Source organism: Harpia harpyja, chromosome 11 (assembly GCF_026419915.1).
Source record: "Harpia harpyja isolate bHarHar1 chromosome 11, bHarHar1 primary haplotype, whole genome shotgun sequence".
NCBI lineage: Eukaryota > Metazoa > Chordata > Aves > Accipitriformes > Accipitridae > Harpia > Harpia harpyja.
Genome location: NC_068950.1, coordinates 28,169,519 through 28,195,438, shown reverse-complemented (window position 1 = coordinate 28,195,438; position 25,920 = coordinate 28,169,519). Strand labels below are relative to the sequence as shown.

General features: G+C 39.8%; 1 protein-coding gene across 2 annotated transcripts; it reads right to left on the bottom strand.

Moving 5' to 3' along the window:
- Positions 1-1,758: 1,758 nt before the first annotated feature.
- Positions 1,759-25,920, bottom strand: GTF2B (general transcription factor IIB). Of its 2 annotated transcripts, none has more exons than XM_052802365.1 (7): positions 25,793-25,920; positions 22,978-23,084; positions 11,942-12,075; positions 5,071-5,217; positions 4,805-4,934; positions 3,911-4,192; positions 1,759-2,277 (listed from the first exon to the last, which is right to left on the bottom strand). In XM_052802365.1, exons 1-7 carry the CDS (start codon positions 25,807-25,809, stop codon positions 2,144-2,146), a joined length of 951 nt encoding a protein of 316 aa, XP_052658325.1. In that variant the 5' UTR covers positions 25,810-25,920; the 3' UTR covers positions 1,759-2,143. The 2 variants fall into 2 exon arrangements, with proteins under 2 accessions (XP_052658325.1, XP_052658324.1); XM_052802364.1 differs by lacking the exon at positions 25,793-25,920 and adding an exon at positions 24,671-24,841.

Sequence of the window (25,920 nt, the reverse complement as noted above, 5' to 3'; positions counted from 1 at the left end):
GAAGCCAATTCCTTAGCTTCATCAAAGCAGCTTAGTAAAGGGGTCATAACTGCCTAAAAAATGAATTCAGAGTTACACTCCTTTTTTTTCTGGATATTAACCATAGTCTACTGGGACCAGGGGTAACTGGTTTTCACAATATACAGCCCCTTCAAGCATACTCCAAGTTCTGCCTCTTTGGGCTGCACAGTTACTACCATCTCCACACCAAGGGAGGTACAGGAACTGCTTGCAGAATTGCAGGAAGAGGCAGGGTCAAGCCAGGATAGTACATCCCTGCCTCCATCTGCTGCACTCCAGAGCTTTGCAGAGACATATTTAAATTTCAGTCCATACAGCTTTTGCTGTATGTGACAATTTCAACTGCAAACACTCACCACTCACATGTCAAGTGCGCCTGCATAATGCCTGAAAGCATTTAAAATAAGAGCATTATTGTAAATCTAAGTTTCAGCCATTTTTAACCCGCATTGCATGCAGTAGATTTAACATACTGATCTGTGCCAGAAAGTACACTCACAGTAAAAGAACTTTCACCTTTGCGTTTCCAACCTGTAACAGTATATTAAAGGTCAGGCCCTGCCTAGTCAAAGCATCACACCTTCTCGCACAGAGGTAGACAGAGTGGCTCAGAGCAAGACAGGGAAAGCCCAGGTAACAGAAAATGTTGCAACAAAGTTTAAGGAAATACATGAGAATGCAATCCCTCCAGACCACTAAGAACACCACCTTTAACATCTGCACCAGATTTTTTCATGACTGCAACCAACAGCTTCAGTGGTATAACAGAACTGTACAGCCTTTGTTATTTGTTTACAGAAAAAAATGTTGAGCTGCCACATTTCAATAGAAGAGGATTAAAACTAAACCAGCAAGAAAAGAGTGAGGGCTATTGACAATTAGTGCTATTAGCATTGGACACACAGCCTTCCCCCTGGATGGCTTAGGACCAGATATGTAGCAAGCTGACCCCTCAGCTGTTCATTTTAGTAATTAAAATGAATTTGCACCTGTGATAGAAAATTAACTCAGGAACCAGAAGACTCCCGGTTAAGTACATTTGTTGCTTTGCACACAAAGGGACACTGTCAGGAGGCAACTAGTTTTCAAAGCTGTTAGGTGGGGGAGGGCTGAATATTTTCTGGCCTTCACTCCTCAGCACCTGGTGCATCATTTCAAACAAGCAAGTGCTCACTTCAAACATAACAGTGCCAAAAGCTTAACCACTGGCCAGCCAGACTGCAGGGTGGACTGACAGGCCAGAACATTTAACAGAAACTTTTACTAGAAATATTTTTTACCTACCTTTGTACAGTACCAAGCATCACAAAGATGTCAGGAATTCAACTAAAGTTAAGAGTCCTTATGTTTCTTCTTTAGCTGCTTTGTCATTATGTCAAATTCACAGAAGCAAAGCCGAGACACATCAGTGAAAATCGGGGAGACTGTGCCAAGGATGTGACTAACATCACAAACAAATTTGGAAATCTTCAGCAGCAGTTGTGCTAGTATTCAAACTGCTTTTCAGCAACTGCTTGCATTCTGGGTTAAGTCATCCACATGCTACTGTACAGCTAACTACAAATGCTAAAGTCACACTAGAGATTAAAAATTGTCAAGAAAGTGAGCATTTAAGCAGCCTTGTGACCAAGTCTAAGTATGAAGCTAACTCTACCATTCTTTGGACTGCATTCCAGTTCTCAGCATGTGGAACAGTATGTGCATGTGAAGTTGCAGTCATATCAACAAGATGGTAAGTGTTTTTGGAAAAGAGTTTATTTGGGAATTACATAATATTTTAGATTTTCCAAAATACATCTTACTAGATCCCTACAAAAGAAATCTAAGTAAGTTCAACAATATGAAATTAAGGTTGTTGCAACAATCATTAAATATTTACTTCCACTAATATATACATAACAAAATGCCACACAATGAGTTTGTTTACCCTTGGAATGTGTGCTGCATTCCAGCAGTTACGCTCCATCTCCATATCCTCCAGTTCCACAACATGAAGACTCAATATTAACACTTTGTACATCCTTTATTATAGGCAAAAACCAAAAGTTTGTTGTTGTTAGGTTGGGTTTTGGTTTTTGTTTGTTTGTTTTTTAATAGAAATTAAAAGTAACCCTCTGCAATTTCACAGCTGTGGTAGTTTGTCTACTGGGGTATCAAACTTGAAGTCTGCTGGGAAGAGATCTGGAGCTCGAGGATAGATCAGCCTGTACGATTGTCTAATCGTAACATCAGCCACACCAGCAATATCACCAATTTCTAAGACAAAAAGCAGATAAGTGATTAGTTTTTACTTTTGCCATTTGTACTGAAGAAACCAGCAAGCATAATTTATCAAGAAGTGCTATACACTTAGCTTCATTCCTAACTCTCCCAAAAGCCTAGTAAAAAGGGTTTTAACCATGGTGACTAATACTTTGCATACATAAGTCTTCCCACGTGCCATAATTCAACTTAAAGCTATCCATCTTGGAATAGTATCAGTTTCAAATTGGCAGAGGGCTAAGAGTGCAAAAGTCATTAGAAACATCTACTGCAAACTCTACGCGTGCCCAGCAATATTCTAATAAATCATCATCAACATCAGGATCATTTTTGTGTTTGAATTAAATATAAGCAAAACCAGCAAAAAAAACTTAGGCATAGACAAAAAGCGATACCTTCAGCTAAACATGAAAGACATTTACTTTAAAATGCACAGAGAAGTAAGTCAGAGGCACAGAGCACTGTTTAATGAGCTGAAGAAACACTTGAGATGCACAGAAACTTCAATTTATTCCAGATTTAACCAAGTTTGAAATTTAAACCTTGAACTGCATGAAAGCCTTCAGCATTGTCTGAGGACACTGAAGTGAGTATGGAGTCATGTCTGTATCCATGGCAGGCAGCTGTATTTTAACAATCACTCTTAAGAGCCATAATCCAATAGCTCAAGGTGAGCAAGGATGAAGGCACCATACTGCTTGGGCTCTAGATCACTCACATGCCCAGGAAACTGCCAACATGATGAAAGCTCCAGGGACAGAATAAGTAGTGATTAGTGCAGAACAAAGCACCACAACCTGACAGATAAAGGCTATTCTTTACCTAAAAGCATCTCTCCACTAAGAAATGGCTAGATTTTTAACATTTCTGACCTGAATTGGACTAGACACATCAACAGAGTTTTCACAGCCAGCTACCAGCACTTGGATCCATTTGTCACACCAAGTTCTAACCACTGCAGCCTTAGCTCCCTTCCTTCCCCGTGCACTGCCCCCACACAGGCCTGATTCTCTTGAGCCCTGGAGGCTAATCCGTGCTGCTCTGAAACTCAAGAACAGCTCTGAACCCTTTACTGGCTTCCTAAAGGCTACCCTGCCAGAAGAGAGTAATGCCAAAGGTGAGCTACAACCAAGCCTGCTATCCCACCGCTTCCAATCTTTATCAGAGGCTCGCAAGAAGTCAAGGAACATGTACTAATTTACGAGATTCCCTGGCTGCTAGAATAATTAAAGACTCAATGTAATCTAAAGCCATAATGCTGCCTGCAACTGCCCCCCAGTTTGCGTTTGGAGTATTTTAGAGCAGCAGAATGTAACACATGCAAATATTAGCATGGGTAAGGTTAAAACTATGCTCATTTGAACGCACTGGTCTATTGCGTTCAAGAATCCAACTCCTAGTGCTGGAAGAAAGTGAACTCAAGTTTATGTTGAGCACAGCCAATTACTCAATTTTCATTCTGGGGAGTGGGAGATCCTGGTTTGGTCCTTGCTGCGTGCAGTTAGAATGGCAGCTTATCATTACTTGCACAGACCTCATGCAAGTTTTACAATAACATTGAATTCTCTCAAGCAGCAAGACATGGGGAAGGAGAAAAACAAAAAATGTTAAAAAAAAAAAGTTTTACCTTTTTGTGTCCTCTTCTCTGCAGAAGCTTGTGATGCCATGTAAATAGCTGCAGCTGCTACAGAGATAGGGCTTCTCCCAGGAACCAAATCTAATTCCACAGCTTTACGGGCAATATGTGTTGCTGCCATTTGTACTTGTTTGGGAAGACCCAGATTGGAACAGAATCTTGACATGAAGTCTCCAGTTGTAATCAGATCAACACTTGTTTCGAGAGCTTTCAAAATAAGTTTAAAACACCGGCCTATTTCCTTCTTTGAAATCCTGGACACTGCACATATTTCTAAACAAAGAGTAAAAATTAAACTTTAGGCTTGACAGCATTTGCTCCCCCAAAATAATCAAATTTGATTCTCATTATATTAAGACCCACAAAGGCAGCCAATGTCATGAAGGCCACCATCACTAAATAAGCTTTGCACATCTGTGAAACTTCCAAATCACTTCAGTCAGGGCACATTTTTCTTAAGGAGCTAACTAATACAGCTTGCTTAGTAAGGGAAATTTAGTACTCAACGCCAAAAAAAGCCGCATCCCTATCAGGGAAGAGCTGCACATATTTACTGCAGAACTGTCGGTTCAAATTCAGTTACAACAGTCCCCATCACCCTCCAGTCAAAGCAATACCTTTTAAATTTCACCAACACTCAAAATGACTTTCAAATGCTAATTTTTTTTAATGCATTATGACCAAAAATCCTATGCCTGAGAGCCTACTCACTTCACAAATATAACAAATTTCCAGACCCCCTCCTATCATCCCCCCCAAAGGTGAGCTGTAGCTGAGAACAACCAATTCAGCAAAGTCCAGGAATGAGAAAACCAACCTCCTACAGTGACAGTAACTAGACCTTTACTTCATAGCAAAATTGAATCTGTATCACTGAAAACTTACCTTTAAACGTTCTTGGAACACCCTCTTGCCTACAGGCTATGTAGAGACAAGCAGAAGCAATAGCATCATTACTCCTTCCCTTCAGGCTCTTTTGCTCATACACTTGCTTGAATAAATTATTTGTTCGATCCTTCAAAGCAAGAAGACTAAATTTAATTAACTCTAGGCCATTTAATTAGCAGCAATATCAAAAATTCATGTGCTCATTATATTATGCTAACTAAGTCAATGCCAGAACAATTTAAGGGAGGGAGACATGAACTTACAACTATATTTCTAGGGAGGTTGATTCTGTCTGCCATGTTCGTAATTTCTTTAAAAGCATTCATCATTGCACGATCAGAGCTGCTCATAGTTCTGCGATTTTGGTACTTTGAATTCCCAAATTCATCAAAACTTGCTGCACCTGTGCCCTGAAAAGAAAAATTTTTATTGTCAATGAAACACAAGCAACTTCCTCCTCATTTCAAGAGCAAACACCTTCCAGCTTTATACACCTTAATACAAGGCATTCAGTTCGAACAGTTGTACAAATAAACATCACTGAAGTAAATCATACAATCGAGCATTGTTTCAAGCATCAGGTTCTAGACTTTGCACAAGTCTCAAATAGTGAATTGATTTCCACGGATTATGCAGGGATTTTTCTTTCCTAATGTAACAGTATTTTAAAGAATAAAATGAATAATATGTAGCCAATGTGTGACTCATTACTCCTATCACCAATGCTGAGGTCCGAGACTAGATTTCATGCAACCCATGTGTCAACTGGGCTGCATCTGCACTGTGGCAGACTGGCGAGTCAGAAAAACAAAATGTTATGGCCAACTGGAGACCAGTTGTTACAACGATAACTCAAATATGAAAATGAAGGCATGGGCAAAGGGAACATCCAAACCAATGACCTATTCAAAACCAATGTGATGCTGTGCCTGCTAGCAGTTGCAAGCCTTAATTGTGGCAAAATGTAAATATCCATATATTCTGCCTTTACAGGAAAACCACAGACCTCTTTAAAGAAAAGCTTGAGGTCTTAGAAGTAAGAGTCACCAACTCAACCTTACAACTTCAAAACAAACTTCCAACATGCTTTTTTTTTTTTTTTTTTTTGGACCTTACAACTGATAGTGCAGATTGCATACTTCTGTTAGATATACAATCAATTTTGCCCAACTAAGAGGGTCTAAAAATGTTTAAGGTCTTCAATTAGCCATCAGTCTGAAACACATCTTTTAACAAATAATGCCATGCCAGATTAGTACTAGCTGATGACGACAACATAGCCTGTAAGATCAGAAGAGCAATGTCTGTAATTTATATTGTCTACTTATGTGTTTGCTGTCACCGTGTGTGGGCCCATGAGTTCTCTCAAGTGGAAAACACTTCTTCATGACAATTCCACGTCATGAGTAGAAACCTGGATTCCCTGAATCGGCAAGCATTTATTTGTTGCTGGGACCTTCAAACAATTTAGCTGGGCAACAGCATCCAACTTTCATTGCAGATTTGGTCATTTAAACAAGCCGATACGATGGCCGCTGCAGACACAGACCACTACACTGTTCTGTTTTGCCAAAAACAGTAAGCATAAAGCAGATCTTGATCTATGACTGACTGCTAACCTGGCTATTCACATCCAGCACTTGCACACAAAAGTTCTCAGGTTGCAGACTCAGCAATGTATCAGGATGCCGGGGTGGTACAAGGTGGGGCCAGAACACAGTGAACAAAGGGCAGACCACACCCTGGCACCACTTTATTCCTCTGAGCTGCCCAGATGGAGTCAGAGCTCATTTATTCTTTCCTGATCCATGTTCTTGGGAATTGTCCTTCTATTTTAAGACAGCCTCCAATTCTATAATCTCTCCCTGGTGCACATCTGCATTCAATACATGTTCTTTGGCTGACACTAATAACGCTCACTCTCGACCATTCACTTACACTGTTCCAATTCCCCACACCCAAGGACTCCAGTTACATCCATTTCTGATGACCTCGGTGGATACCTCTATTGTTGAGACCCATATCTGTGGTGCACACACACTTTGATACTGCTGTGGAAACCAAGGACTCCAGCACAAAACCCTCCCTCGCAAGTTTCCTTAGCCCCTTGGATAGGCCCTCTATGACAGATGCCGATTCCAAGATTGTTCTTGGGTTTTTTTTCTACTCCTTCAAACATCCTTTCAGATGAAAGAACCACCCAGAAATGACCCTGGCGCCAACACAGCAGAGGGCTGCTCCAAAGGCAATCCCACTTCCTTTACTGGATGAACACCTCCAACTATCCAAAGGTTCCCAGTAAGGTTCAAAGGTAAACAAAGAGCAAGAATCAAGCACAAACTTCAGGCCACAAAGAGCATTACAAACATATCTGCAACGCTAGACCTTCTTTTCAGAAATTATGCCAAAACAACTTCCCTAGGCCCAAAACATACATATCTCAGGTCAAAAGGCTCCTCCCTGGCCATCATTCATATCCCTGTTCCCTGCAATTCATTACAACATTCATGTGCATCACAGACTCCTAGATGAGTGCCATGCACAAATGCTTACAGGAACTGCATGTGCTCAAAATCTTGTAGATGCCAGAAGAGCGACCACAGACAAAGGCCCATCAACCCTGAAAGCAAGTCCCCAGTCCTTGTCCATTCAGGCTTCATACCAGATAGTCCTTTACCAGGAAGCACTGCTCTGTCCTGGGGCCATCAATATTCCCCTTCACCACAGGGATTTTCCCTGGTCCACTATACAGCACCTAAAAGGTTTGTTTGGTTTTGGTTTGGTTTTTTTTTTAAACGGTTCTCCTTATTCTCTCATTTTTTACTTTCTTGCTGGTACTTATGGTTACCTTTTCCTTTGAACATTTGCTTATGTATATTGAAACTACCAATGCAGCTATAGGCAAGTACTGTTAGCCAAAGGGTTTTACCCTGTCAGTATATGCACTCTCCAAGAGCCGTACCCAATATACAGCTCACAACTATAAAAGGATTGGAAAATACTCTTCCATCTCAACCACTTAAATAAACCACAGCAATTCTTCCTGCATTTGCTATTTAAATGCACCATCTACTTTCTTTCTGGAGCTTTCAGTAGAAAGACAATGCTTTGCTGGCTTCAGCCCTTGACAACCATCTCAGGAGTCTCTTTCCCTTCGTGGAAAAGACAGAAGCCATACAGTTTTCACTGAAATTAAACAGACTTTAAGGATTTTTAAGGATTGTGTGTTTTACTGTTGTGGCCTTTATGAGACATCTACTCGTATCTTTCCCATCTCAGCAAAAAAGGTACCTGTCAAAGTCAGGAATTCCACCTGTTTGGCTTTCAAACAGAGCAGAAACCTCATGGATACAATCCTGGAAACAGCCTCAAAGATAGCTAGAGTGAGAAAACACAGTCCAGTAAACAGTGGTAATCTCTGAAGGGGCTCAATGGAGGTTAGGCTCACAATGCTGGCAGCCAACAGCTTTGTACCCCAGTATATCCCCTTTAATAGCAGAAAGTAGAATATCACCAACATCATCCACATCATTGACTTGAGGTTATCCACAGTACCAAGAAGTGCCCCCAGATCCAGCAGTCTTCTTGCCCAGTACAACTACCTCATTATAGAGTCTGATGGATCTTTTCTTCTTTTTCAATCATCAGCCCTTGATATCTTGCCACTGCTTATCAATATAGCGCTTCTAGATCCAGGCCATGCAGTCTGACAACAGCCAGCTTCCTTCCAGAGGCATCTGATCAAAGGATAGGAATTCTATACCAAGAGATTGCATTAGTTTCTTGTTCGACCAGCCTAAATTCTCTTGTAGTTGCACCCACTACAAAAAGGAATAGATTAACTACAAAGGGTAACAAAAGACAACTTTTTCCACAAGATAAGTAGCAAAATTTAACGTTTTCTTTGTATCAAGGCAAATCTAGGTAGGACCTGCTTGTTCAGTTAATTTTATTTTTTTTAATTTTACATGAGGATTTTAGAAATAACTATAATATTCTGGCAATCAAGTCACAACTAATGCCAGCCGTCACCACATCTCCAACTGATCTGCACTGCCATCAGATCAACTGCAGCACACAGTATCTACTTTCAGAGATACAGTTCTGTGCCATTATCCTGAAGATCTGCCTGAAGAACGCAAACCACTTCCACCACAGCCAACTATGCTATTCATCATCCTCTCCCCAGACAAATTAATCTTTCTTCCAACACAGGCTGTTGCTGCCTGAGACAGATGGGTCCCTTAAGTACTAAAACCAATTAGGAACTAAACCCTTTGCATGGGCAAAGCAGCCTCTCTTGCTGCTAGCAGATACAGACCACATATCTCCAGTAGAAAGGAGTCCCAAAGCAGCACCTCCTGGTTTCAAATAGGAAAGAGTAACAAACCATTCTGTGAAGCAGAACTGACCCCTTCCTTTACTATTTCAAGGCAACAGCCAGTCACCAGAACTTTACTGTTGTAACCGGCAAGTGGTTCAGACTCCAATTCCACCTACATTCCCAGGAGTCTACAATAGATCTCTGACACGATGTGCCATGAGAATTATCAATGTCCTTCTCTTTTGGATTTTCCACAACACAGGTTATGTTTTGGGGTTGGTGGGGTTTTGGTGGTGGTGGTGTTTTGGGGTTTGGTTTGGGGTTGGTTTTTTTTTTGGGGGGGGGGGGGGGGTTAAAGATTCTATTATCTGTAGCTCTACCTCAAGCAGAAAGGAATACGTCTGTTCCCTGTCCCGTGCAAAAGGCTAAAGCAATCTCTGGCACACAAATCTGGGGTCCACTCCAGGCCATTCTCAGAACTGTTGTTAACTGAGGAAATACAATCTTACCCTGCTTCATCCTCTGGAATTCATGAAGGCTGTTCTGTACTCTGTCGGATACACTACTTATCTTCCTCATGACTACACCAATTTCACCCTTGTTCAACCACTGTGCATATCTAGGTCAATCCCAGCCTGCTGCTGGCAAGGACTTCAGAAGACTGCTTGAGAAATGTACTGCTTCCTTGGTTTAGCTATTTTTGCTGTAAAATTCATGCCCTTTCTGCACTGATAGGAAATTTCTTCAGGATCTTCTGATACAAGCCATTCTCATCCTTCCAAATGACAGAAAAAAATGCAGCTCCTGATACAGAGTTCTCATCAATGAGCTGACATCCCATAGCCCCTGCTCACTGGCAAGACAAACACAGGAACTCTTGTACAGAACACATCCTGGTTTGTCAAAGAGATTCCCAATTTCCTGTAGAAAATGATGTGTCCCTTCTGTGATTCCTCCCTGTGCAAATAAAATACCCACAGTAGGACAGACTGCCCCCTCTACATTCTCCAACATGATCCTGGCAGTTCCAGTACTTGGACATTTTTATTCACAGTTCTCATAGGTTTATCAAGCCACACTGACATTCCCACATCTTGTCTTCACTAACAGCACTCTTTGCTACAGCAAGTTTGGTCATGCCTATTCTGGGCTGTTCTGGTTAACAGCAAAACTGTTTCATTAGATCAATGTCCATCTCCAAAAATTTTTAGTTTTCACTGAAAAACTTTCACAGACATTTCTTTATGTCTTTAATTCTCTCACTGAGGCTGCTATCCCTCTTATTCTAAAAGAGGATCTGAACCTCCAGAGAGAAGAGGGTTAACAGCACAAGTCACTGTTCACTTGAATACAAATTCTACCTTTAGCTGAAGTATCTTTTGTCTTTTCCAACACACAGGTTCTAAAAGAGCTCAGAAGATCATCCTACCTACTGAATCAAACTCCCAGAAACAAACCCTGTATTTACACAGTTCCAAAAAGAGACAACAGTGTGAACCTGGAGCAAACAGTCCATCTCTCCATCTGTCTATAAACACATATATCTGATCTTTATCACAGCTGACCAAATCAGCAACAGAAATCCAGGCCCCAAGAACTACAATCTTTCTGGACCTTTACAGGTGACATTATAACTCCAGTGACTTCTACAGGACTGCTTCACCAAGCTACTTAGCAACGCCAACTTTTTTAATGGAGCAGTGTAGAAATTAGTTTGCCTGAACAGATTCCAAAAGCCACCATAAGGCATCCTAAAATCTGGTGGGCAGCAATGCTTGGAGTTGTCCAAAACAGAAGCATCTACCTGGGACAATCCTTTGAACAGAAGGTTTCTTTTTCACCAAAGGTGAAAGATTAGCTGTCCATACCAGTATTCACGAGTCAACTTCATCTCTTTGAAGAATTCTTGGTTGAGAAGTATGGTGCACACTCCCTTTTACATATCAATGTATATTTAGGTATGTCTGCTTCTTCATCTAGCAACATCACTGGAACAAAAACTTCTGAGAAATCCTGGTGTGAATGTACCACAACGCACAAAGCAGCAATACATTTTTAACAGTTATTTATCAGCAACTGGACCACCTTTCAGGAAACATTCAAGAAATCCACAAAAATCAATTTGGATTTTGCAGTAAAAAAATATAACACAAAGTACCACAATGAAACCTTACCTGGGTCACTACTTCATTAAAGGGAGGACGCTTGCATGATTAATCTTGCTTGCTCTCTCATGGGAAACAGCACAGAAACAGTGGCTGTACCACTAAATTTCAACTCAAATATACATTTAATACTTTCTTCTGGAGCACTCACACCATGAAAGAATTCTACATTTAGTGCTTTAACATCAACTGGAGGAACATGTACAACATCCATGTAGATCTCCGGGTCTCCAATATGAATCTGATACAGATTTTATTACAAAAAATGATAGTTCAAGTTGGGCAATACTAGCTATTGAGGCCTCAAAACTAAGCATCTGTTATTTCAGAATCATCTCAAATATACACGGCTAAGTCAAAGTGTTTCTTAAAAGACTGCAACATCAGCTTTTCTATTTATAGCAGCATACCAAAGAGTGGCAAGTAACCCCACAGCACTGCAAACTTCTCTTTTGTTGAAGAGGTCAGCCCTTTCCTGCTACCACCAGGGAAGAGCCACATTTTACACACCATTGCAATGTAAGAGTTCAGTTTAGACAAAATCTCTTTGTAAACACATTCTCTGAATAACTTCCCTATAGACATACAAACATGTAGTTGACAAAAACACTCAAACTCAGTAAAATTTAATATTTTAAGTGTTACCTTGCCAATCATTGTACTCAAGTCGCCATCACTCAACAAAGGATTCTGGGTATCCCCGACTCGAGATGGATCTTTTGTTGCTTTGTCATTGCTGAAAGTTCTCCACTCTGACCCTACGTCTATGACCCGGTCACCTGAGTTCACAGAAAGCAACAGTCTGCATTAATGTAACATTTTTAAATATTTAATTAAACACTAAGTTACACATCAGAGTTCTCTATTATAGGAAGGCAGTCTCTTGGTGTTCCCAAACTGAACAGTAACTTGCTGGACAATGTACCAAAATGTCTGGGATTTACAAGTTAAGTTGAAAGCAAGGAGGGGGAGGGTGGGGGGGGCAAATGCAACAAGAGCTGCACACAAGACATAAATAACTAGAGAAATGCATCCCAAACACAAAGAGTTACAGTTAACCTTAAAGAATATCATGGGTTCTTCAATACACAAAAAGAATCAAGACCTTGATTACAAGCTGGAGGACATGGTTGCCTACGGACCTATGGTTCTCAGTGCTTAGACAAATAAGTTATTTTAACTTAACAAGTTCTCTCACATTTGCCATGTGTTCAAAGTGCACATGTGAATTATCTGTCATGCATACTCTCATTAAGCTGTAGTAAATCACTTCTGCGCATGAGCTCCAGGTCCTTGGCACTCTGAAATATGCCACCTTCTTTCTAACCCACCGTAACAACATTTTACAGCTCAATTCTTGTTCTTGAAGGGAGGTCTGACCCTGCCCAACTCCATTTATGATGCTTGACAGTATCAACACACCATATATATATATATTCCCTAAACCTTTCCTACTGAAACTTTTCAGATGGAGAAATAACTGTAACCAACATTTTGATGCAAGCAAAACCCCACAGTAATCACAATGATACAATCTTAAAAAAAAAAAAAACCACAAAAAAAACAACCCACACCACAAAAAAACCCCAGACCACCACACAAAAAACCCACCCACACCCCCCACTGTTGGCAGCGCAGTTCATTCTATTCACAGGTCTGGTAAAAGCTGCATCTCAAGGGTGTTGCCTCCAAGGCAATATTACAGAATTTTTAAGAATACACATACCATAAAGCACAAAAAGAATACTTTTCGTAGTGTTTTGCAGTAAAGCAGATTACAGCTCTGTGTAGGATATCAGAACAAACTTCAATATAATTGTCACCCTGCTCTGCTAAACCTGAGGGAAAATTCACTACCTTTATCAGTGTTTAAGTGTGACACGAAAGAAATGTCTGCAAAAAATAAGTAGCATTGACTGCAAGAAAAATTTCCGTATGGAAGTCTTAGCATGAAACCACAGAAGCTGATTTAACCTAGTGAAAACATAAGCAGACAGGTAAAAGCACTCTGCAAACAACAGTAATACAAGATAGGAAGCTGGTGAAAATACAAGAGCAACTTGGGGGGCGGAATTTATTCTGAATGAGGAACTTTATTCTCAACATAAAATTATACAAGGAATATGCTTGAAAATGAAAGCTGTGAATGAACCATAAGAAATCACCACAACCCAAAAGAATAAATTTAGGTTAGAGGTGTTCTCATCAATATTTGCCAGATATGCTCATACCTATGCTCCACCTTTATTTACTGCTCTAATGAAAACCAAGAAGGGGAGGAAAAAAAAAAATCATCAGAAACTAGAAGGTTAAGAGTATAGCAGAGTAAAAGAAGGCATAGATCCCTTCATTCTGCTACAAAGGTCTTCCCCCCCCCGCCCTTGCAAGCTTAAATTAGCAGACAGCATGCTCCTCTAGCTCCTGGTCTCTCTGTAAATACTTGATTCAGTAATGCTCCTTCTATGGCCTAGCAGTAACTTTACTTTAAGACAACCCCCAAATACTGTTTACAGCATCTAAAAAAAGCAAAATGTACTTAAAATTCTGGCATGGTATAAATAGAACACTGAGTACAGAGCAATGATGTAATATTTTTTCCACACAAGTAGGAATGACCTAAATGACTCACTCAGGGATCTGCCTCTTGTGAGTTATGAACCATTCCTGCTCTAACAAAAAAGTGTTATATCACTGCCTGATTTGGCAAACATATTACAAACAGAGGACTGAGCCTACTATTTCAGAGTGAGAAAAGATTAAGTAGAACAAATCACTGAATATAAAGCATTTGTGTACTTAAGATGCAGTATGCACATATCTTTATTTTGCCAAGAAATCTGCTATTGCAGAAAAGAAGTTTTTCTGTATACTCTCAGCGTCTTACTTAAAATATACAGAGGTCCTAGGAAGTGCATTCCACCTTTCAAAAGGCTTCTATAAAAGCATGACACAAGCTAGAAATATTAACGAAAATGGAACAAATAGGCCAAAAGGTTGCCATAGATGGAAAATATACTCAGCTACAAACAGCTAATTATCCCATTCAATTAAAAAAAAAAAAGTGTGGCATTTATTATTTTTAACTCTTCAAAACATAAAACACACTTTGGAACTGTGATGTTAGTACAGATGCAACTAAGCCCCACCCTAAGTGATCAAAACAAAACCGTAAAATACTAAAGTCAGTCTTACAAAAAGCAGTGTAAGGAATCGGCCTTGAAGACTGGTCCCAAGTTAACATTTCAAGTGCTAAACTGAATTTTCTGGGTCATACACTACTGATGGGCTTTCCTGAAGCACCTGGAAAACAGGTCTGACAGTCAAACATCAGAGTAAAAAAAAAAAAAAAAAAAAGCTCCCAATAAGTACCTTGTAAGATAGTCTCTGCTTTCTCACATCATTATTATATTGGTTTTGGCAGGGGTATCGAGTTGCAGTAAGTATGGGAGTGGCTGCATATTGCCTTCACTACTTCCTTTTGATGCAGTCCTTTTGAACAAAAATAAGCTTCACTAGATACAGTTACATTAGACACTCCTTTATTTAATTTTCATCAAACAGATGAGTTCATCTCCTCAGCTTCCTCCTCTGAAGTACACACTAAAAATGCAGTTTACATGACCAAATCTTTGTGGAACCCAACTCCAGGCTGATACCCTGAAGCATCTTTCTGAACACATGAATTTTTCGTCCATTGCCCCATTTCATTTTGTAAACCATTCTTCCAGTATTCAGTTACTCTTTAAAATACAGTCTAATAGACAAACACACAGGCTCTAGTGGAAACACACACTGCAAACTTCACTGACTAAGGTTACCCACCATCTGAAAAGCTCATTTAGTAAAATGCAGAACTGTTATTCAGAACGGAAAACCTCAGACCAAGGTTACGTTTCTTCACAACTGCCAAATGCAAAGAGCATGCACTGCAGAAATGTAAGAGTAAACTCAGGTCAGTATCAAAAATTAAAATATCATTTTGAACAGGTTTTTTTAAGTTAGCTTAAAACAGCCACACATCACAAATTATGTATGTTTACTCCTCCCCTAAAAATACAAACTGATTTCTCAAAGGAAAATATTTTCACTCAACAAACCCTGGATTTGCAATTACGTATTTATAGAGAAATAATACTAGCTATTTTAATGTTGCACTCCACTTGCAATAATTCATAATGCACACGTATTTTACTCTCTTTTTGCATTTTGTATTATCTGTTATATGAAGACAATATAGCTGGAAATTGAACATGTTTAATCAAAACAAGAAATAGGATGACATTCAAGCCTCTAGTAATGTTATCTTCCATATTCAGTCCTGAAACAGTTCTGAGAAGGTATGTTCTTAAGTCTTTTCCAGAGGAGCTCTAATGTTAGCTATACATTGCATCAAGTTCTACATATTAACAACTAATATTTTAATCTTAACATAAATAACGTATTAAAGTTTATTTGCACTTTAAAGTACCAAAACACCTATTGTTTCTCCAGAATGTTTCATTCTTACAGTTAAAGAATCTGCTGCCATCTAGTGAGCACGCATATTATACTTCTAATTAAAAGCATTTTACAATGGCAAATTAAAAAAAAAAAAAAATATATATATATAAAATTACAATTAATTTCAATCAACTCCTTATTAACCAGAGTAATGAGGTGCTGAGAAAAACTACAATGAAAAACCTAGGTAGCAGACTACAAGCTGAGGAGAATCGTGAAGATGTGTAACTGCACAAAGCCAGGCTGAAGTGAGCCTTCTCTTTTCCAGGCTAACAGTCTCAGCTTTCAGCCTCTCCTCATATGGAAAATGCTCCAGTCCCTAAATCACTTTCACAATCTTCTGCTGGACTTGCTCCAGCAAGTCTCTATCTTTCCAGTACTGAGCAGCACAGAGTTAGACACAGTACTCCAGATATCTACTCCTTCACATTCTATTTATTAGCTTACGCACTGCCCCCATACAGTAGTACTCGACTTTATAGCTTCCAAAATATGAACTCAACTGTTTTTTCAGTTTTCAGCTTTAGAACTTCTATTTAAGACCAGATGTATTAAATGTTACCAAAGAATAAATTCTTGGGGAAAAAAAAAACCACACAATTTTACAGTCACAGCTTTTTCTACAAAATTTCCAGCCTTTTGTAAAATAGTAATATTCTTTTTACAAAAAGTTATCATTTTCAATAAATTGCCAACACCACAAATGCATCACCAGCAACAGCAACACCAGCCTATTCACAACACTCAGCTGAAATTACAAACAGAATCTGAGCAGACTTTCAGATGTTAAACAAAAAAAAAACAAAAATTCCCAGAAGTCTTCGACCAGTTTCCAGACATCAGCAAGATCATACCAGTACTGACAGGCAACTATGAATTGAAACAGACAGTATAGCACTGTAGGCGAATGACTGTTCAAATAACAAAGGCTTAGCAGCTCCTACATTTCAAAATGATGACAAATTTAAAAGGACTTCCGGGCTTCCTAAACCATCAACTTGTAGGAATTTTGGAGGAAGCAAATGAGAGTAGAAACGTTAAACAATCTGGTGGACGAGCCTGGTCAGTTGAAGTTACACCTCTCCAGGACTTGTGGCCTTTAAAAGACAAACAGCTCGAGTACTCACAAAGGATGCTCCAAACTACAGAATCTCAATGAAAAATGTTGTGCCTGATCTACACTACATCACAAAAATAAGAGGCTTTGGACTCTTCTTCCATCAGAGGAGTTCAGATCATTTCTAGCCCTTATTTGCCCTAAATCACTTTGCAATCTGGTAAGGAAGCAAGTAAAAAAACATTCCCTGAATAGGTTGATTCAAAATGTTACTGTTATTCCACTAGTTAAATCTAGTACTTCAACTAATGGAAGCATTCTTCATAGTGGCTCTCAAACACCTTTGGTTCCCAGCCTAGAACCCACTAACTAGAAAAATCTTGTCCACCCTCCATGAAATTTCATGCTAAGAGCGGTGCTTATTACAAAGCCTGACTAAAGATGCCAACTTTTGGCATCTAAAGTCCAAGTTTCCACTGTTACAAGCATTATTGCTGAAACAGCTAGAACAATCACCCTCGTCCTTAAAGCTGAAATGGGTTAGACTTAAAACACAGACTACTTGAAATGCTGACTGAAAAAGGCTAGCAAATTACTTTTCTTCATATTACAAATTCCCTGGGTAAATCAAGCATCCCTGAATGCTCATGCAAAAGTCAACTATTCAGAATTTCTTTAAGTATAAGCATCCTTTATAATTAGCTTTCCTGTGGATGCAAAGAGTTTTATTTGCACGGACTAACTTTTGTCAGACACTTTTTAGTGCTCTGGACACCAAGTGCGGAAGCTGTAACCACATATAAGGCGCTAATACACATCCATATCTAAAGATTTTTCCTATTTATTTAAGTAACGCTTTAAATTTAGATTTTACATTTTAGTTTTAAATGTTGATAATACTCACAGAAAGAATTAACTATGAACATACAGCCAAATATGAAAAGATTTTTCACCATTTGGAGGGATAAAGATACTAGAATAGACGTAACTGCATAACTGCCCTCTACTGGATCCAAGTCAGAAATACTTAAGCACCTTCTCCACTTACAGGATACTACCAACAGCTGGGGAAAATAAAAAAAAAAGTTTCTTTGGTTTTCAGAAAACAAGCATCTATGTATAGACACAATCAATCTTATCCCTAACGACAGACATCCTGAGTAATGGACTGGCCAGCAGAGAGGCAATTGTGAAACCCCTTCCTACTCGTTTGTTATATTGTAGAGAACAAAAATATCTGCAGTATTAATTAAATCTTATCTATTCTTCATAGACTATACCTGAATTTAAGATGTGTAATTTAGATCTCAAACTTTTCAGAAGCACTAGCCAACCAAATATTCTGACAGAATTTTATAACAGCCTTACTGCTCACCACAAGCTATTGAACATTCTTCCCCAAACTTCTTTAACTGAACACTGAGCTATACACAGAACATAGAACAAACATCTGAATATAGGTCATAATCTGATTCAAAGCTTTAACAAGTTGATACATGTCCAAGAATTCTCATCAGCTGAAGACAGACTTCTGCTTTTTCATTTAAGACGACTATCCAAAAAAGACTCCATACAAGAACACTGTTCTTCTCTAAGCCATACCTGCCTACTGAAGCAGAGCTAACCAGTTACGAGAAAATCACTTACTAAATGCTGAAAATAAACTCCTCACTGCTCCAACTCCTGCACGCTTAAGACATTTAATGAAACTGTACAGAAGTTTAAGGGAAATCTTAGATCAGAAAGGTATTCCTACCTAGCTGAGATGCTACACAGCTGTACATGCCACTAGATTCATTCTTATTCCCCTCTGAAATTCAGCTCACCACTTTGCTACATAAAGAAAATTCAGTGCGTTGTATTCCACTTCAATTCTGCTTTCTTCAGCCCCTTCATATCAGCTGACTTCCAGCCTTTTTTACTGCCTGCAAGGTAGCAAGCAAAATATTTACCTGTCAAGAAGGAGGATTTACTAGCCTTGTGTTCTTGAACAAAATGCTTCTCCCCCCACCAAGTCTGTCTGAAGAATGAGATATGGTCAACATTTTAAATGAACACAGAACTAACTACTTCTCCAAACCCTAGGAACTCTGTTCATGAATTCTCAAGCCAGCACATGAACACTTACCGTACCATATATCCTAGAAAAGTATGTACAATAAACACAAGACTTATGACAGCAGATAAACTTGGACATCAACTTGTGAAGTTTCAGATGCATGTCAATCCACACTAAGATCAAAATTCGATGGATAATTGCAATTTAGGCCTTCAACTGCCTTTCATGCAAAAGGAGCAAGAGGAAAAGTTAACAAGTTGGAAACAGTTACCATGAAAAGATGGAACACAAGTTAACCCAGGAAAGGTAACAGTGAAAAGACAGATGAGAGCTTTTAGTAGACTGAAGCAGTATTTTGAAGCAATAATAAAACAGACACCAGCTTCAGTTATACTGACACTACAAGATTTAATTGCTTTAATACTGCACAGCAAAACAGCACAGTTTATTTAGAACAAGTGAAAAATGCTGTGCAAAGAAAAAGCAGCATACTGGTTTTAACTTAAAATTTCAATCTTACCGAGACACAAAGAATACCACCTATGAATACAAAACAACTTTGACTAAAAATCTTTCTCAAAAATCCCTTTAAAAAGCAGTAGTTCCAATATACAGCTCTGCCCAAGACATGGAATTCAACTGTTGAAGAGATCAGCTCGTCCTTCTCCTAGCCTCCTGCTCCCCCCAACTTTTCAATTGGTTCACCATTTCGGCTACAGACGTGATAAATGCAACCTCAGCCATAATACTAATTGTCACGGTTTAACCCCAGCCGGCAACTAAGCCCCACACAGCCACTCGCCCACTCCCCCCTGGTGGGATGGGGGAGAGAATCGGAAGGGTAAAAGTGAGAAAACTCATGGGCTGAGATAAAGACAGTTTAAGAAGGAAAGCAAAAGCCACGCATGCAAGCAAAGCGAAACAAGGAATTCATTCACCACTCCCATCGGCAGTCCAGCCATCTCCAGCAATGCAGGGCCTAACAATTACTTGGGAAGAAAAACACACACACACCCTTCCTTCTTCTTCCCCCAGCTGTATATGGTGAGCATGTCATCATACAGCATGGAATATCCCTTTGGTCAGTTGGGGTCGGCTGTCCCAGCTGCGTCCCCCCCCCAACTTCTTGTGCACCCCCAGCCTGCTCACTGGTGGGGCGAGAAGCAGAAAAGGCCCTGACTCTGTGTAAGCACTGTCCAGCAATAACAAAAACATCCCTGGGTTATCAACACTGTTTTCAGCACAAATCCAAAACACAGCCCCATACCAGCTACTATGAAGAAAATTAACTCTACCCCAGCCAAAACCAGCATACTAATAATATGGCTTTCATCTCATATTCCCAGAAGATTGATTACAAAACCTGAAAATTACCTATGCACCACCTATTCTATCCTATGACACAGTTTTACATTTAATAAACTCACACTTTTTCCACAAACATGAAACTTTAGTCCTTCGCCACAGCGAGCAAGAAAAACATCAAGTGGAAATACACTTAGTTTAGTCAAAGAGTCTTTGCTCTGATTTCAGCCAAATTGTACTAAAAAAAAAAAAAATACATATAAAAAAGTGAAGTCACATCACTGTGTACTTTACAACAGTAAAATAAATGCACAAATTCAGCACATACAACAGGCAGTGCTCTGCAGACACCAAAATCACAATATTTTTAAACAAACCTGTACTATTTCTTTGGCTACAGAGTATATTGAGTCTTTGGGGTTTTTTAACTGTTCTAACTGATCCCCTTCAGTGATAAAGATCTCACTAACTTTCAGCCCACCTCTAAACGTATTCTCAGTGGGCCCTGTTCACATCAGCTACCCATCATGACTTATGTTGAAACACAAATCCATGACTTTTCTATGTAAGAACAAGAAATGTAATCACTTCCTTTTAAAGGGAAAATGTATCACAGAATCTGCAACAAATACATAAAAGTTTTCTCATTTGGAAACAAAATTTTTTCTTCACTCCTTTAAAACATACCTACTTCACACACATCTCCAGAAAACAGGCATCAAGAATTGGATCTGGTTTTCTCCTCCTCTGAATTTCTTACCAGACCAGAAGAGAAAATGTTGAATGTTCACACTTCTATTTGGTCATGCACTCTTCAATTACTTATCTTCATCTGATTTAACTGGTTTTCCAAGCTAGCTGCTAGATACCCTAGCTAGCGAATTGGACGTATGCAGGTGAACTAAATTGCTGAAGGAAGGCAAGACAGAATGAGAACAACCAGCACAACAAAAGTAAGTGTTAAAGCCTTCTAGTGATAAATCTATAGAAAGGCCTACTTAAAAAACACTGCATGCTTAAAGAAAAAACAGTTTTTACCCTACCAGTTGTGTTGGCTGTAAAGAGGACTAAGACCATTTTAAACACATTTTAAAAATTCAACGCGGCAAAAGTTTGTATTAATATTCTTATGATTCTGCTCATCAAAAATGCTGACAACTTGAACTAAAAAAAAATCTCCAACACTATTGATTCAGAAGAGACCAGAGAGTAAATCTCTAAAGCAAGAATTCCTTGTGACTAGCTAACAGAAGGTACCTGAAGTGAGATTTCTGATAAACTCTCAAGTTGCTAAAAATGAAACGTATCAAGCAAAACATTTTCCTCTTATAAAGCCAGAATTATCTCAAAAGTTATGAACTGCTCAAGATGGGCTTTTCTAAACTTTGGTTCAAATTCTATGGCAGCCACACAAATAGCTGAACACGGACCAAACTATTTTTAAGCAATAACTTAGAAGCCTATTACCATATTTCAACAGGAAATATTGCTGTGGACATTTGAATTTTTAAACGAGCAAATTTATGATTCACTTATCTTTATCAGAATTTACACAATTTAAACCAGCCCTTCTTTTAACAAAGAAAGTAATGATCCTCCCCCTAGCCTTTTAAATGGTTTCATAATTTTAAAGGAAACTGGTACTCATATTTAAATATTTTAACATTTACTTTAATAAGTTATGCAGAAGTTTGCTTTTTGCATAAACAAAAGACACACATTTTAGTCACCTGGCTAAATTAGTACTACTTTCACTGCAACTTATTAAATCTTCAGTTTTATACTAACAGCTGTATGAAAATTTTTATTTCTGTGCAAGACGAGCCAAAACAAAATCACCACAGTCTAGGAGAGAAATATCTGAAATATTTAGCACCACTGAATGAATCACCTGAACACGCATCCTCAAAACAGAGCATTTTCTTTTGGTCATGGCATGTCTAAAAAAATTTAATAGAAATAAATGAGGTTTAAAGAATGATCATAACACGAGCATGAAAAGTTTCCCATGCAAAAGGAATAAAGACAGTAAGATGCACAATAAGATGCTCACCCTAGAAAAGATACATAAAAATGAATATGCAGCATGTTCTATGACAACATCACTCTCTCTCCCTCTTTCTCTATCCAAAGACAATGCCTAAAAGGCCTTTCACTTTAAATATTCCAATATACTTAGAAATACAATTTAGCCTGTGGAGATTGCTGTCACATGAACCAAGTGAAAGAGCTCAGCAAAATTCCAGAGGAAAAACTGCATATTTACTTTGGATAGTATTAAAAGCCTTAGGAGAAGTAATTAACAAAAACAGGTGCTGGCAAGGATATAAAGAGAAATCCTTCAGGGCAGAAGATAACCTCTAACTAATGGAAAACTGAGAAATATTTTTTTTTGTAAGCAAGTTGTCTGACAAAGAGATTTTATTACATTTCTTATACTTTCCTGACTGAAACAAGAGTCATGATTAAAGACAGAATACTGGACAAGACAGCACAATATTCTAATTCAATATTATAAAATATTTTAAATTTTCAATCTTTAAAGAGTTTGATTCTTTTCATAATGCAAGAAGTTACCAGAAGACAAACTATACAAAACAGTAAGCTTTTAGCCAAGAGAATATCATAAAAGAAAACATTTAGGCATCAAGAAAAAGCCTTTTAACACTCGAATTATCATATACCAGTTTTGTGGGAAAACAAATCTACATGCACGATTTAAGTTATATGGTAGTCATAAAAATATGAATATCTACTTACCTACTACTAGCCCACACTCAGAACAAATCATATCACCAGCTCTGTAATCCTCTACTAAAATGGAATCTGGATGATTTGGGCAAGTCACTCTTGGAAGTACATCCAAACTAAGAAAAAAAAAATTAGAAGTATTAATCACTTTTAATCAGGCAAGCTGCATATCCAAAAGTGTAAGAGTTCCTTGCTGAAAAGAACACTTTAATAATACAGAATTTACAGTGATTTGAATGATAGAATATTAACCTAAACACCTGAACTTCACCTTTTGTTTAAATGCTCTAACACTACATTTGACAATCAAGACTTCAGGTCATCTTAAATTCCAAATTTTTTGTGATATCTCTTGTACCAAAACCACTTCAAATTAAAACATCAAAAATCTAAATAACAGACTTAATTAAGTGTAGTCTAACTCGCAGTCTATCACTAAACGATGCTCCCCAAGAAGTTAGTGGTGATTGCCTCATTCCAAATGAGCGTTCTCACTCATGCTAATCAGATCAGTATTACTTACCAGGTCCTTAATTCAGGAAGTAGTGCACACACTACATGTATTTTTAGAAAATAACTGGTTCTACCAGTGGTTTATTATTTCCAAGTATCTGAAGAAAAAGTCCTATTTTAAATTAAGCAACTCGTTAATTGTGAGATCTTAACAAAAAACTATCAGCTCATGAAGGGGGTTATGTGACAACTGCTTCCAATAACAGGGATCTGTCTCTTTCACACCCATGCATCTTCAAGAGTTACAGCAGACAGAAACAACTTCCTGAAAAGCATCAGCACTATTTAACACAACAGCTTTAGTCACTGACTAAAGTAATAACCAATTGGTTCTAACCAAACATTTTAAAAGTAAATACCTCATTCAAGCTACTAGTGACTGTTCAGTAATTCTGTTAAAACTGACCATTTCAAAATTGGAATAATAAATATTTACAACTGGGGTCTATATATTCAACAAAGCCATTTTGCTCGATCTAAAAAGTAGAAGGTATGGAAGTTGATCACAAAAAACTTGACATGAGTACCCACCAACCCCACTCTGTGCCAAAAAATAACTTCTAATCCTTTCAATTGTAGAAAATAACCTATTAGAAGTTAAATTAATCTGAGTTCCCCCCTTACCCAGTAGTCCATTATTTTAGTCTAATCTGCATTCCATCTTATTTTATTTTTTTGATACTTCTGATGAGTCAAAAGTACAAAAAAACCCGAACATTTTAATCCAGTGACTGTTCAGAAAAGTATTTAAGATTTGAAATGAAAATCAAAAAATCAACATCACTATTAATATTAAAGCCTCCAGAAAGAACATGTACACACAAGATTTTCAGATGTAAATTATGTTCAAAACACTGCATAAAAGCTCTTTAAACTTTCCTTCTTGCTATTCTTAGCCAGTAGTTTCATATGACAAGACAAAACTGTTGACAAAGCATGTGCAATCATCTGACATTTGGCATTATACAAAAGGCAAGCGACACACTAAGCAAAAGAAAAAAGATATAAAATCCAGAAGCCTGAAAGAATAACAACAGTGTTTTGTTTCAGACTTTACCTTCACAAAACATTGTAAAAATTAGTCTTCCTAACCCAGATTACCTCATTTATCTAGACCTATATGCTGTACTACTTCTTTGTAACATGCAGGTTCAATATAATAAGCCAACTATACTGAAGGAAAACGCACAGCACGTGTGTGAAGGTCCATCTCAGCAAAGAGCTCCCGAGTTTCAGTAAGACTAGCAGGAAGCGCTCCCTAGATCCTAGGACAGGTTTAGCAGGAGTAATAGAGTCGCTCCACAGTCCGCTCCACGGGCCTGCCTTCATTCCTGACTTGAAAGAAAACCTCGATACTTCTCCGGGAAAGAAAAAAACCGAAACAAAACAAAACACTAATTCGGAGCCAGAGACCCGTCTGTCCACCGACTAGTGCCCGTACGGATTTAGGGTGGGAGCCTAAAAGCTGCTATCAGGACCCGATAACCTGGAGCCAAGCCAGGGAGCCGCCACCTCGGCTCAGAGGCGGCGGTGAGCGTGAGGGGCGGCCGGGCGGCACCGGGGGCTCCGCGCCCAGGCGGTGCCCACCCGCGGGGCCCGCAGGAAGGCGCTCCACGTCCGCCCGAGGGCCTCACGGCACGCAACACCCCGGACCAAGAGCAACCCTCCCTCCGCTAGAGCCGCGTTCAGCGGCACGAAGATAAGGCACTGCCGAGCTACAGGAAAGAGGGCTCGATCACAGGCGCCGATAACACCGAGCTCCCACGAACGAGGGGCCCCAGAATCAACTCACAGATCGCCACACAACCCCCTAGACGCTCACTTCCTCTCGGAGCGCTACCGATTAATAACGACATGAAGAAGCAACGCGGCGAGCTGGGGCGGGCGAGCGAGCGAGCGAGCTCGGCCTCCCCCCCCCCCGGCACTCCCGGCCGCGGGCGGCCCCTCCGAGGCCGCTCGCCCGAGGGCCGCCCGGCCCGGCCCACACGGAGAAGCCCTAGGAGGCCCGGCCCCCCGCGGCCCGTTCTGGGCTCCTGCCACCCCGGGAGCCGCACGGAGGACGGCCCTGCGAGACAGGAAACCGGAGACGGGCCGGCTGCGCCGCGAACAGCGAGAGCCGAGCCGGGGAACACCGGGGCCGGGCAAGGGCGGCGACGGCCACCCGTTCCTCCCCGGGTGGCAGCAGGGGCAACGCGGCCATTTTCCCTCCTCTGCTGCGGACAGAGAGACGTGGAGGAGCCCCTCCCACCTCCTCCCTCGCGGCCCTTCCTCCGCACGGGCCCCTCCGAGCGCCCGGGCCGGCCTCCCGTACCGGCTCGTAGACGCCATCTTGCCTCCCTCCTGCCGCAGCACCCGCGGGAAGTCTAGGGACTGTGCGACGATCCCCCTTATATACCGACAGCGGTGGGCGGGGCCCGCCGAGCGCTCGCTACGGGTCGC